Source organism: Muscardinus avellanarius (genome assembly GCF_963383645.1).
Source record: "Muscardinus avellanarius genome assembly, chromosome: X".
Classification (NCBI taxonomy): Eukaryota; Metazoa; Chordata; class Mammalia; order Rodentia; family Gliridae; genus Muscardinus; species Muscardinus avellanarius.
The window spans coordinates 110,565,535-110,580,204 of record NC_137792.1 but is presented as its reverse complement, the minus strand read 5'-3'; the positions used below and the strand labels follow the sequence as shown (position 1 = coordinate 110,580,204).

Here is a 14,670-nt window from a genome sequence, read left to right as displayed (position 1 = left end):
GAAACGCTTTAGGAGCAGCCCGGATATGCCCCTCACCCTAGCTAAATGTTTGGACCTTGGGCAGGAAGAGAAGGGTAATGCCTTAAATCTGGCCTGGGTCTGAGAACTCACTGTGATCGCCTAAAGCTCTTTAGTCTTAACTCAGGTGGTGGGAGCCTGGAGGAATGGCCAAGTTGAGTGCTGAGGAGTCGGATAATTTGATGTCAGGATTCTCCATGGATAACAATTATAGCTCCTGGATGCAGGAAGGGGACAAGAGAGGAAGTGCTCAGGGAGAGAGAGAAAGCAGGTCTTTGAGCCTATGCAGGGAAAATCCTGTAGGGGTTGCTGAAGAAAAATTTTGAGAACTTCCTTGGTAAGTAAGTGTGGCAGCTGCTGCCAGAGCTCAAAGACAGGGCGGCCACCTACAAGAAGTGGAGTCAAGCTGTTTAGACAAATAGGCAACCAGTGCTTGAGTCAGTACCAAAGGTTGGGTGAGCACCACGTGGCTATCCCTTGCATTTCATTGGTATATAGTATAAAGGCCTTTGTGGGATTGGGGAAAGACAGGGAAGGGGATTTTAGAAGGGCCTCCTGGAGAGGCAGGAAGGCTCAGCAGATGGACAAGGGTGAGGAAATGGGGCCAATGGAGGTTTCTTTGGTAGCCTCGTATAGTGGTTTGGCCAGAATATCAAAAGAATCCCACAGAGCCTAAGAAGGATTGGATTTGATGGGCCGAGGTAGGTTGTTGCAAGTCTCACAAAGCCTTCATCTGGTCAACAATTAGGCCCAGGGTGTTTGGAATGAGGTGTAGGCCCAAGTATCTCACCTCTGACACCAACAATTGGGCTTTATCAGGGGCAAACTCTCCAATAAAATGGGTTTCCAGCACTACAGATCCCACATCAGCAGAGGATTCCAGGCCAGTGTAGAGGGTAAACACCTCCTGAAGCTGAATTAGAAAAACAGCTGGGTTTTCATCTAGGCCCTGGCTAATTAAGTTTATCATAGTTAACTGCTTTGTGGGAGCTGGCCTGCATGCCATCAAGGAGGCACAGAATCATAGTCCCTCTTTTTCAGTCTCTCTTTGCTGGTTGGGGGTAGGCTGGTAATTCCAGTGAAAATCTTTGGAGAAGACAGCGATTGCCCCAGTGGGCAATGTAGGGTCAGTTCGATGGGCCTGATCAGCCCATTCTTAGGCAGCCCCTAAGATGCAGTTAATCTCATCAGGGGTTAAGGTAGAGATTAAAATTATATAAAGATCCTTGCCAAGTGAGATCATATACCTTGACAAGATAATGAGACTCCTTTAATAAATGTTGACGGGTTGGAGGAGAATAAACCTATTTTTTTTCAATTTGTGATAGGTCTGGGAAAGGAAAAGGAACATGGATTTGGACTAACTCCTCTGTGCCAGGCACCTCACAGAAGGGGCCAGAAGCAAGGGTGGGTCCCTGGAGTGAGTATGACAGCTTTATGCTGGTGTTGGGAAGTGTCTTTGGTACTAATTTCAAAATGTATTGATTTCAAATGCTTTGACATTAATTTTAAAATATAGAAAGTGGTCAGAGCTTGGGTGCTGTGCAGGCACTCAGGCAGAGGAGGAACCCTACAGAGTTCCTGGAATAGAGGTAGCCCAGGGCTTTTGCATTCTAAAGAAAAGTTTTACATAATGAATAACTTCTAGGACATGCTCAAATTCCCCAAGGATGTGAGAGGATGCCATAAGCCTTCAAGAGATCCCTGACTTCAATAATCAATTAAGCATTTTGGGGCATAACAAAAGGCTTGAGTCTGTACTGGAGACAGGGTGGGCCTATAGGAAGAAATCATCACATCAAAAGACTTGCCTCAGCCAGGCATGGTGGCACATGCTTGTAATCCCAGCGCTTGGGAGGCTGAGAAAGGAGGATGGAACAGATTCAAAGCCAGCCTCTGCTGCTTAGTGAGGTTCTCAGCAACTTAATGAGACCCTGTTTCCAAATAAAGTATAAAATAGGTCTTGGAGGATAGTCTGGAGGTAGAAAAGCCCCTGGGTTCCATCCCAGTACCACAAAAAAAATAAAAAGACTTAGCCCGACAGATCAACATCTATGTCGGGTCAGAAAGATGATTGATGAAGCAAAGATGCAAGATAAAATTCTTTATAAAAACTTCTATATTCAAAAACTTCAGTAACTTACTTTCAAGTCACTTCATTACACCATCTCTTTGGTTATAATGCTTCCTGTCCTATTTTTCTGCCTTTGTAATAGTAAAATTGCTTAAGCATACAACAAAACGTGTTCTGGCTATTATTTTCTAAAATAGCTAAAACAAGAACTCATGGCTACATCTCACACTAGTACAGTTTTGCTGTCCCATTGTAACAGCTCACAGGGAAAGACAGGTGAGGGAAGGCTCTTTAAGGGAGGAAGGAGGAGGAGAGAGAAGCCGATTGGAGTGGGGTAGCAATGGAGGAGTGACAGAGGGTGGAGTGACCTGGGAGTGAGGGGTAGATGGAGGAAACTGGAAGAGCAGGAAAGGGAGAGGAGGGTGGGGAAGAAGATGGGGTGTTGGTCCATGGAAAGGGGAGATTATGTTAAGAATAAGGCAGTGGTCAGGTTGGTAAAGAGAGATCCTGTGGTTCAGAGTGGAATCAGAAGGTGGCGCTGTGACTCAGTGGAGTCAGAAAATGGTGGCCGTGACTCCACAGTGTCAGTAAGTGTTTGGCTGTTGAAGCAGGGGGTTGGGAGAGCAGGCAAAAGTTTCCCAAGACAGCAGGACTTGTGTGGTAGAACAATGAGAACAAAGGGAGGGTCAGGAGTGCAAGGACAAAAAAGCATGGCTATAGGAGATCTCTGACCATTTGCCAGATTGCTTACAAAAATTGCTGAGATCAGTCAGGATGTTAAAATCGAGAGTTCCATTTTATGGCCATTGAGAGCCATTGTCTGATTCCTACTGAGGTTACACCATGTTGCATTAGAAATGGAGGCGCTTAGGGCATAAGTCCTCCAATAGCCCCAAGGTTTGAAGATTAACTAGAAGACAACCCAGAGGGCACTTGAGGTCCACTTTGGAATTTCAGTTACCCACGTCTAATTTGCAGGTGGGGACAAGAGCAGGAGACAGGCATCCCCCCATTATCCTAGTCAACATTGTGTGGGAATAAAGAGCAGGAGACAGGTTCAGCCAGCAGAATGTAAAAAGCAGGCATGTTATTGCACTCCCGGGTGAGGCCTCTTGGTCATCAGAGTTGCGTCCAAGAGAAGAGGTGAGAGCATTTTTATAGCAGGGTCTGGAGGTGGAGGCTAGTGAGGCGGGAGAATGCCGATCCTCTCGCAAAATCTGGAGTCTGCCATGTCTCTACTTCTGTCTTCCCGGGCTCCAGGGTTTCCTGTCCCAGCTGCAGGGGCCCATGAGAGGAGGGGAGGGGACCTAACCTATCAAATATATGCAACACAAACCCAGGTAAAAATTCGTGAGGTCAGGAAAAAAGGCTGAAGTTCTGGTAGTCAAGAGCTATATTTTGTTGTAAATTCATTTTGTCTTTTCCTTTTTGTTGGGGAGGGTGGTAAGAATGTAAAGCCCTAGAATTCTAGAATTGGCTTTTAGAGTGTAAAAGAATAAGTCACATTAGAATTGTTTTATAAGATTTTAAAAGAAACATTCTTAACTTTAAGCATCTATCCAACCAAGGCAGAAGTCTTTTATTCAGCTTGTGAGATGTTATCAGTCACCCCATAGGAGGGGCCAGGGGCAGCATGGGCCCACAAGAGTGGCTTTAAAGCCAACACCTCCCTTCTCATACATATTAAATTTGAAAAGCTTCCCTTTGTTCTCTTTCTGGTTACACCATGAGGGGTGGAGGTTTGACCCATCACCATGGCCAGAAATTAACCAATGGTAGTTCTACTAATTCTTTAAAGAACCAAGCAGCTCAGTTCTGACTATTTCCTCTTAGCAGAGTAACCTGAGCTTGGGAGGCATGCTGCAGCTGTTCATTCTTATGTCAGCTGCATCTGCGTAGCCATGGAGACCAGCAGTAGTGGCAGTGATACAACATGGCTCAGCTCCCCATGACCTTCCTTCTCTTTTCTCTATCAACAGTTAACTGTTTTGGCAGATCAGCTCATCTAGAGCACAAAACAAGACAATTCCACAGAACGAGTTTAGAGTTTATATTCATAACAAAAGTTTAGGGAGAGAGCCAGGCATGGTGGCACAAGCTTGTAATCCTAGCATTTGGGAGGCTGAGACAGGAGGATCATGGTTCGTGGACAACCTCAGCTACTTAGTGAGGTCCTTGGCAACTCAGAGACCCTGTTTCAAGATAAAGAATAAAAATAGGGCTGGAGGTATAGCTTAGAGGTAGAATGCCCCTGGGTTCCATCCCCAGTACAAAATAAAAAAACTTAGGAAGTCAAAAGATTGGCCCAGAAAGTGTATCAGGTCTACCTAAAACACTTGTCTGTGGTTTACATCAGAGCCTGTTCTTTTCAACATGTATCTCAGAAGGACTCCACAGTTCATGAAATGTGGGAGTGCTCAAAACATGGGAGACCAAGTCCTCATGTGCATTTCTCTGGACACGCAAATTAAATTCCCTCTGACCCAGGAATGGGATATATTAACTAAAAGGTGGGCCCTATCTTAGTGCTTTTAAGCACTCATCTTCTAAGAGAGAATGGGCTTTGGCCAGAAAAAGAGATAAAGAGACAGAATGTCCCTGTAAATCTCATAGCTAGCAGTTGGTTTTAAAAGCAACGCTCTTACCCTCAGTATCTTGAAGGGGTCTGGGAGAGGTAAATTACATTCTTAGCATAGTTTACATAATAAATCCATAGGAGATCCTGTCACAGAGAGAGAGGAGAAAGAGAAGGAAAATATAGGGACCATCGAGCTCCAGCTCTGCATTTGAGTTCAAAGGCCCTCACCAGGCCTCTAAGGACAGGATCGGCTGTTACGCCAATGTCGCTTGAATCTGCACGGTTTGGTGCATTTCCCTTGCCATCTACAAATGGGGTAGCCAGGGCAGAGAGGGCACACAAATTCTATACCACTTTGGTCCACGAAATTGAAGGACAGGAATTTTGCACACACATACACAAAAATGCATAAACTCATAAAACATTTAAAACTGGAGAAGACAAGTATGGTGGTGCACACTTGTAATCCCAGTATTTGGGAGGCTGAGACAGGAGTAGTGCAAATCTGTGACCAGCCTCAACTACTTAGTGAGGCCTTCTGCAACTTACTGAGACCCTGTTTCAAATTAAAGAATAGTATTGGGCTGGGGTGTAGTTTAGAGGTAGAATGCCTCTGTGTTCAATTCCCTAGTGCCACAAAGAGGAGAGGAGAGGAGAGGAGGAGAGGAGAGGAGAGAGAGAGAAAGGGAGAGAGAGAGAGAGAGAGAGAGAGAGAGAGAGAGAGAGAGAGAGAGAGAGAGAGAAATCAAGTAGATTTACCAAGGTCAACGTCTTTGAAAGCACCACTTTGGGTGCCAAATATATTACAGTTTTGGTGCCAATGTGGGGGATTCTTTTCCTCAACTGATCTAGAAATAATGAGCTGGGAAATTCAAACTCAGAGTAGAATTGTGTGTGTGTGTGTGTGTGTGTGTGTGTGTGTGTGTGTTATTAGGTATTGAACCCAGGGGCATTCTGTCTCCAAGCTACTCCCCTAGCTCTACTTTTTATTCTTTATTTTGAAACAGGGTCTTACTAAATTGCAGAGGCCCTAAATAGATTAGGATGGCCATGAACATGTGATCCTGTCTCAGCCTCCCAAGTACTGGAATTTCAAGCATGTGCCACCATGCCTGGCTTAAAATAGGACTTATTATAAGCAGAGAGAATGAGGAAGAAAGAAGGAGGAAGTGTCAGAGAAGGGGGCATGGCAGATCACTGCTCTCTCCTGAAATCTTTTATCTTAAAGTGAGTCTTCTGCCGCTTATCTAATCTTTCCCAGGCTTGGATGTACAGACATACAGACCTTATCCCACTTTATCTTTGTTGCCACCCACTGAATACAGGTGTCAGGTGTTTCTTATTGTTATTTTTGTTTTTTTTGTATTTAGGATTGAACCCAGGGGTATTCTACCTCCAAGCTATACCCCCAGCACTATTTTATTCTTATTTTTGCAGTATTGGGGTTGAAACCAGGGGCATCTGCCTCTGAGATACACCCCCAACCTATTTTTTATTTTGAAACAGGTTTTAGCTAAGTTGTGAGGCCTCCAGTAAGTAGTTGAAGCAGCCCATGAGCCTGCCATTCTCCTGTTTCAGCCTCCCAAGTCCTGGGATTACAAGTATGTGCTGCTACACACAGTATATCAGTTTAATTTGAAGTCAGCTTTGTTAACATCTACATGAAAGGACACATGTTTCCTTAGCTCTTTGTTTTAATTCTTTATTAGAACAGCCAAGCCGGGCGTGGTGGCACATGGTTGTAAACGCAGCATTTTGGAGGCTGAGACAGGAGGATTGCGCAGGTTCAAAGCCAGGCTCACTACTTAGGTTCTTTACAACTCAGTGAGACCCTCTTTTAAAATAAAAAAATAAAATAAAAAATAGGGCTGGGGTTGTAGCTCGGAGGTAGAATGCCCCTGGGTTCTATCCCCAGTACCGCAAAAAGAGAGAGAGAGAGAGAGAGAGAGAGAGAGAGAGAGAGAGAGAGAGAGAGAGAAAGGCCAGCCTTGCCTGAAATCGAGCTAAGCTACAAAGTTTGAAATTTTCCCTTAAGACTCAGTGTCTATCAGCAGCCCTGCTTATCTCAGTTGTCATGGTAACTGCCTGCTTTGCCTTCTTCACAGCTGCAGATTTGCTTTTTTTTCCTTTGCCAGTTCCCATATTTGCAGAGAGAGGGGAGGGAAAAGTATACAGCCTCCTAAGTATGGTGTAAGGGGCTTCAGCTCCTTCTCATTTTAATTAGTAATAAATACTGAGACATTCGTGTCTCAGTCTCCCAAGTACTTGGATTAGAAGAGTGCACCACCATGCCAAGCTCCAAGTCTGTTTTTGTGGTACTGGGGACTGAACACAGGAACATTCTCCCTCCAAGCTACACCCCCAGCCTGATTTTTTATTCTTTACTTTTGAAACAGGATCTAAGTTGCAGAGAGCCTAAGTAGCTGAAGCTGGCTTCGAACCTGGATCCTCCTGTCTCAGTCCTCCAAGTACTGGGATTACAAGCGTGCACCACCACACCAAGCTCTATTCTGAAACAAGCAAAATATTTGGCTTGAATGTTCCCAGGTTCACAGGAAATTAGTTATACAGTGATCCCAATTCTTTAAAATAATTTTTATTGATATATTGTAGTCATACATCTTAATGGGATAAAGAAACTTGTGGAGATATACATGCACACATCATCCAATCAGCCCCTACCCAATCCCTAACCCCTTCCCTCCCCCTCCCTCCTACCCATGCTTGGCTTCCTGATTGACTTTGATATGTTTAAGTACATCATGTGCTTTAGCTTCCCTTATCCTCCCTCTTATCCCCTCAGATATGTCACCTTCATTGCTCCTCTATATTGTCCCTTCTTCATCTAGAGTTCCTCCTGTTACCATTTCTCCCTAATATTTTGCACATTAAGAAAAGCATCTGATTTCTTATTTTTGTGGCATTTCACTGTAAATGCCATAATTTTGTTCTCCTTTATGGCTGGGCAAAATTCCACTGTGTACATATCCCATACTTTTGAAATCCACTCATTCGTTGAAGGACATCTTGGCTGGTTCCACATTTTGGCAATGATGAACTGTGCAGCTATGAACATGGTTGCTCATGCATTAGTTTGGTATTGTGGTTTTCATTCTTTTTGGTAGATACCCAGACGTGGTCTTGCTGGATCATATGGGAAGTTCGTTTTCCTCCTTCTGAGGATCTTCAAAGTGGTTGCACCAACTTGCAATCCCAACAATGTATTAGAGCTTCTGTTTCTCCACATCTGATCAATTAGTTTCTTTCTTTCTTGGAAGTCCTTCTTTTAATTTCAACACTTACTGAAATTCTGAAAGCCAGGTGAGTAACTTTGACAAAATGATCCACTCACAACCAATTTTTTTAAATAGAGGTCACTTGGATCTGGGAATCTGCTGAGAGATGAGGTGAGGCAGCAGCAGCTTCTAGTGCTTCCTGGCCGCACAGTTGCAGGGACCTGCTGGCCCTTTGCTGTGGAGGTCTCAGTCCGAGGCCTGCCACGTGACAAGCTCCAGACCTGGCCTCACCCCGCTGGCTCCAGACCCGGCCTTGCCGCACAGCAGGCTCCGGGCCCGGCCTCACTGGCTCCAGACCCGGCTCGCCACACAACAGGTTCTGGTCCCCATCACCGTGGTCAGGAGAATGGGTCCCATTTTTCCTTCCATATTTTAAGTAGGAGAAAACAGCACGGGTCATTTGCAGAAGCTGGGAGCCCGATTCCCTAGCAGCAATGGATTTTATCTCCCCACCAAAAGCAGAGGCCTACAGCCTCATCAGGGAGAGTGGGATCCACTGCTCCAAGCACACCCTGGCCCCCAGCGCAGCACAGAGGAGCAGAGTGACCCAGAGTACTGAGGTCTCCTGGGACACCCGGCGCAGTGAACCTGCCCGGCCATACAGGCAGGGCCCCCTTCAACTCACTGCAACTGCAGCTGCCACCATCTTCCTCCCTCTTCAATATTTTTTAATAAAAGAAAATTCCAATAGCACTAGTTGCAAAACCTCCTTTTCTAGTACTTTCAGAACTACTTTTATTTTTTTTCTCCTCACATACAGAACTTCACACACATTTCTTGCAGGCATAGTCGCTTGGTATTGGCCAGATACTATTTTATCCCTAAAACTTTGTTGGCATCAAAATATGACAGTTAACCAGTGTTAAATTCACAAAATATTTACATAGCACAGCGCCTTAAGCTTTAGACACTTGGCAATTAAATCAGAGAGGACAAGGCTCCCATTCTACACATCAGAGCAGGGGTCTGTAGGCCCTTATCTAGCGACTGTACACTGGCTCCAGGGCAGCAGAGGCAACAGGGAGTTATTTCAGAGGATACTTGACACTATGGTCTGGCAGCTTGTCATGTCACCCCAGTGTCATGTATCATGCCACTGATAAGGTAGAAGAAATAAAATTTTAGGTAGAAAGATGTGTTGTGAAGGGAAAGAAGATAAGGTTTTTAAAATCTGAAATCTTCAGGTAAGAGAGCTTGGTTATTCTTAAGAAGTCAGGCCCACACGTGTGTGTGTGTGTGTGTGTGTGTGTGTGTGTGTGTGTGTGTGTGTGTGTTACTGGGGATGGAACCCAGTAGCATTCTTTTAAAACAGGATGGCTCAGAAAATTCCTGAGGCAATTAAAACCTGAGAACTTCACCTTTTGTCAAAGTTCTCTTCCCCTCCAGGAAGATCCTCAAAGTCATACTTTTTGTTAATGGAGCCCCACACCCCCACAGCCCTATCTCCACTTCAGACTCTTGAGGAGTCCTGGCCCTTTTGTTAACCAGAAAGCTTTAGAGGCCACCATCTGTTCTCCCCTGAACCCCTTAGTCAGCTCCTTTCTAGATACCCTGTAAAAAGGGATTGCAAAAGATCTGGTGCTCTCTTGAGGCGGTCCATCCATGTTTTCCCTGAACATGTATGCTTACTTTGCTTAAATGAAAACCTCTGCCTTTATCTTTGAATGGCACATTTAAATTCTTTTCGCCACCAAAGCCAAGAACCCACAGAAGTTATCATGCTATTAATGACACTTTTCCCGAGAGATAGCCTCACAATTCTAGAATGGCAGGACCAGCTGATACAAACGAGGACAGACAGCACATTTATTCTGTGGAGACTCAAGATGATGCACATGTTGTGATCTTGATCACAATTTGTCCCAAACACTTGTCAAGGTCATCCTGGTCTCTCGGGTTGGGTGAACCGTCAATTTATTTTTTTATATTGGGGATGGAACCCTTCTACCTCCGGGCTACACTCCCAGAACTATTTTTTATTTGGAAACAGGATCTCTTAAGCCAGCGCGGCTGGCTTCGAATCTGCACGATCCTCCTGTCTCCACCTCCCAAACGTGGGGATTACAAGCGTGCGCCACCACACCCGGCTCAATCTTGTATTCTACTGTTACTTCTCTCTTAGTGCTGTTAGATGTGAATAAGACGTGGGTGGCAACCAATGACTGCTGGCACCCCACATGCATTTTTTTCTCATAACACGGAATATTTTAAGTCTATAACTCCATGATTAGGGTAAGTTTCTACATTTGCTGTTTTCTCATCCTTTGAAATACAGTCTATCCTTGGCTCTCCTTCAGGTTTTAATCACAAGTGTGCGCCACCACACCCGGCTCCCAAGTCTCTTTAAGATGAGTAACCAACTCCTTGACTGAAAGCAGGAAGAGCTGAAGTAGAAGGGAACTAGCTGATAATATTCTTAAACAGAAGACAATGGGAGTCGCCCTAACAAAAACTACCCAACATTAGGGTTTTGAGGGCACAATAAAGAGAGACTGAGAAGTAAATCACCTAACATTTTATTGAAAACATTTTCCCTCCCATCGTTCATAAAACTGGCAGGCAGATGGTTCGCTCCGATCCCTAATGCACTGGAATCCTCTCTTGTGGCTGAGCTCAACTACTACATAGTGCAAGAAAGAAAAAATATTTCCGTCTCTAAGAGCCAAGAAAAGAATAGTCCACCCAAAGACTTATAAAAGTGAACAAAAGTCAGAGTGGTTTTAAGACCAATAAAAATAAATGAATTCTTTTGGAGGGATCTCGGGCTTTGTTGTCTTAACAGATCATAAAGCAGTCCCTACCACCCCTCCTCTGTGTCTGGAAAACATAAATTACTGCTACAGTAGGAGGATCCATTCTTTTCATGTTGTTTATAACTGTTTAAATTTAGAGTTTGTCACCGGATGACCCAATTATTCTGCCCAACACTCAATACAACAGGACACAAAGCATACTAGCCATATTTATGGGGAAATCATCCATTTATTGTTTCAAGATCGCAAGACAACATCTGAATTTCTGTAGCACAATTTAAATGTTTTACTTTTTTTGATAAAGCAGAGTATCATAGAAAAAAAACAATTAGTTTCCAGTAATATCTATATCTCTATTCAGAATTAAGTCTTCCACAGACATGTTACCTGGAAATAAAAGCCTGTTACAATAAGCAAAGCTTCAACCCGAGCAGCTACTTTTCGTGCCAGAAAAAAAGTTCATCCCTATAGGAGGAATGATGTGCTATGTTTCTTGGCTGTGCGGTCGCAGCCTTGAGGGCATCGGAAGTGTATTATCCTACTCCACATCCAGCAGTTTGGTGAACTTCACACATCAGTTTATCTGCAACCATGCTGGCAACCTTTAACTGATACTTCAGGTAAAAAATAAATTAAGAAATCCCTTAACTGATGTCTCTTGATTTACATTGCTAAAAGGTACACAAAGTTCATTAGCATGTAATTCTGGTTCAGAATTACACTTGAGACTCCTTGCTCAGATTTTGGTTACCAGTAAGAATCATTCAGAAATTCAAGTTCTTATTATTCAATAATTTGTCAGCTAAGATACATTCAGGCAACAGCTGCAACTACAGAATAGGTGCACTGCCTCAGCGCTTTGGAAAGACATTATAATCTAGAACACTACTAGCAGACAAGAATGATCAGTGACTGGATAGCTTATGTGCACTACAGCAAGACAGAACATATGTTGGCTTGTTTAAGCCAAGTTCCAATCCTTTGTTTAATAATTTTATTCCTATGGTTTTTAATACCGAGAACTCAAGCTCCAAGAGGGCTAAAGTCTAATTTGTACTCGAAACCAAGTAGCAGTGCAGTTGGCTACTACTGAGGCTGAATCTATACGGACTTTAAAACCAGGCCCAGAAGACAGTTCTAATACCCTAATGAAGTCTGAAAAATAATTACTTGTATACATAGATGGTCCTCCAGAGATCTTACCTATAACAAATTTTTGAATGAACATTACTTAATGTATTAGAGATAACTACGACTTACTAATCAAATATTTGAATACTTATACTTACCTGGGATTTCATTTCTGCTGAAAGAGATAGGAAGAACAGGACTCACTTTAAAAAAAAACAAACTTTAGAAAGGAAGGTAAAAAAATCTCATCACACACTGTCACTTTTGGAAGCAGCATAGAAGGGGCAGTCAAGGGTAAAACACTCGGGAAATAGGTCAAAATTAGACAAAAAATCTATTATTATCAATGACAGTACTACAACTGTGCCTTCATCATGATTACTCCTAAGATTTTTCATTTGGCACCAGATGATGTGTTTAAGAGAAACACTCTGGGACATTCTGAATCAGACATGGTTTTGTTAGCTAAGTTACAGGAGAATTTTTAGAAGATTGGGGGAGAAGGTATGGGGACAGGACCAGAAAAGATTTCGAGTCATCATCTAAGCCAACAAAGCACTGATAGCTCCAAGCATCAGGTCAGACACTAAAATGACTGATATAGGCTCAAGTGGTTTATAAAACCTATAAAAAGACTACACCAGCAAAGTCCCCGTTAATCTGTCAAAGTTCAGAAACTAAACCAGGGAGCGACATTTTAGCTTAAAACCTTATCTCAAGAGAATCAAAAGCACTTCACATCAATAAAAATACCTGAAACCAAACATTGTTAAAAGCTCCAATACCAAAATATAAAGAAAAGTAATTCAGAAGACTTGATCAATCCATGGAATCACAAAACGGCTGGACAATCATTTCTCTCCCCTCCACACTAACCATCCCATGGAAGACCAAGGGAGATCAGACCTTCCAGACCTATGTACCACCTGGTTGCTGCAAACTCTACGGAGATTCCTTGTGGAACAGCAGTTTCCCATCTTTGTGTCTCTCCCTATCGTGCAGGAAGCAAGTCTGGCTGTGCTATTCTATTACCATTATTCATCACCCATCTGCAACATGGTACTGTACAGAGAGTAAAAAGTTTATCTAGTTCCTTTTTCCCCAGAAGGTTGAGGCTCAGGTATAGGGGGAATTCTCCTGTGCATAGTCTTTATTTAGGCCGATTCAGTGACTTCAACGGGTTTAATCATGTGGTCAGGTTTGTTGCCAGCTGCATAATGCTCCCACATCTGCAGATAGAGCCGCTCTAGCTCCATTGTGTATTGTTTGGTGTTGAACAGAGGGCTAGATATTCTCTGCTTCCAGACTTTGCCACGAATTTTCTTTAAGCTGGGTAAAAAAAAAAAAGAGAGAGAGAGAAGAGTTTACAAATCAGACCCAGAAACTCAGAACTAGACCATACAAATACCTGTCACCCTTTTGGCAAAATACATGGCCAAAGTTCACATTATTTTCTGATTAAACTTTATTTTATTTTTGTAATACTGGGATTGAGCCCAGGGTCATTCTACCTCTGAGCTATACCCCAGCCCTATTTTTTATTCTTTATTTATGAAAGAGGGCCTAAGTAGCTAAGGCTAGCCTCAAACCTGCGATCATCCTGTCTCAGCCTCCCAAGTACTGGAATTACAAGTGTGCACCACCATGCCTGGCTTAGACTGTTACCTCAATGCTGAAAAAGGGTCAGGCAACAGAATGTTAATAATTACAATGAAGTTTGACCCCACATCCTTTGAGAAAATTTAGTTCCTAAATAATTATATCCAAGCCAGGCGTGGTGGTGCACACTTGTAATCCCAGCATTTGGGAGGCTGAGACCGGAGGGTCACAGTTTACAGCCAGCCTCAGCTACTTATTGAGGCCCTCCGCAACTTAGTAAGACCCTGTTTCAAAATAAAGAATAAAAAATAGGGAAGGGGCATAGCTCGGGAGTCGAATGCCCCTCGGTTCCATCTGTACACTTGTATATATAGATGGTAATTTAAAAAAAACTAAATTTTATCAAAAAGAATAACAATGCTTTCTCCATTTCATCTCTTTTTTTCTTGAAAATCAAGATTAAACCCAGGGGCATTCTACCTCCAAGCTACAGCCCCAACACTATTTTTTATTCTTTTTTTTGGTGGTACTGGGGTTCCTGGAAGCCCTTCTACCTCCGGGCTACACTCCCAGACCTATTTTATACTTTCTTTTATTTGGAAACAGGGTCTCTTAAGCAAGTGCGGCTGGCTCTGAACCTGCGTGATCCTCCTGTTTCCGCCTCCCAAGAGCGGGGATTACAAGTGTGTGCCACCACGCCCAGCTTTTATTCTTTATTTTGAAACAGGGTCTCACTCAGTTGCAGAGGGCCTCACTAAACAGTGGAGGCTGTCCTTGAACTGCGACCCTGTCTCTGCCTCCCAAATGTTGGGATTACAAAAGCCTGTGCCAGCACGCCTGGCTTCATATCTACCTGTAAATGGCAGGTAAATGTTTTACCTTTTGGTAAGCAATTTAGCAATGCATGTATTAACAACTCATAATAATCCTTTGATCTATCAATTATACTTTTCCACCTATTTAAAATAAATAATCCAAGATGTAGCCACACATTACCATTAAAGATATTCATTGAAGCAACATTTTAAAAAGCTCAGGTACGACTTCCGGGAAGATGGCGACCGAGAAAAGCGGGGCTTAAGAGTCCCGCTAACAACCAATCTCCATTACCACAAAAAGAGCGCCTTTCATAGCCAGAAAACACCATCACCAGAAAAACAAAAAAACCCACCAGGCTCCAGAGAGAAAGCGGACTGAGAACAGAGCTCAGGGCCACAGAGG

The 14,670-nt window shown here is 43.3% G+C and overlaps 1 protein-coding gene across 2 annotated transcripts in view; it reads right to left on the bottom strand.

The window, feature by feature from the left end:
• Nucleotides 1–13,004: 13,004 nt before the first annotated feature.
• Nucleotides 13,005–14,670, bottom strand: part of OGT (O-linked N-acetylglucosamine (GlcNAc) transferase) — a gene marked incomplete at both ends in the record, with an annotated part of 58,750 nt that continues 57,084 nt past the window's right edge. For both annotated transcript variants that reach the window (XM_080718343.1, XM_080718342.1), the window contains one exon: nucleotides 13,005–13,179. In XM_080718343.1, the coding sequence (XP_080574469.1) occupies nucleotides 13,005–13,179 (175 nt within the window). The remainder of the gene's footprint in view (nucleotides 13,180–14,670) is intronic.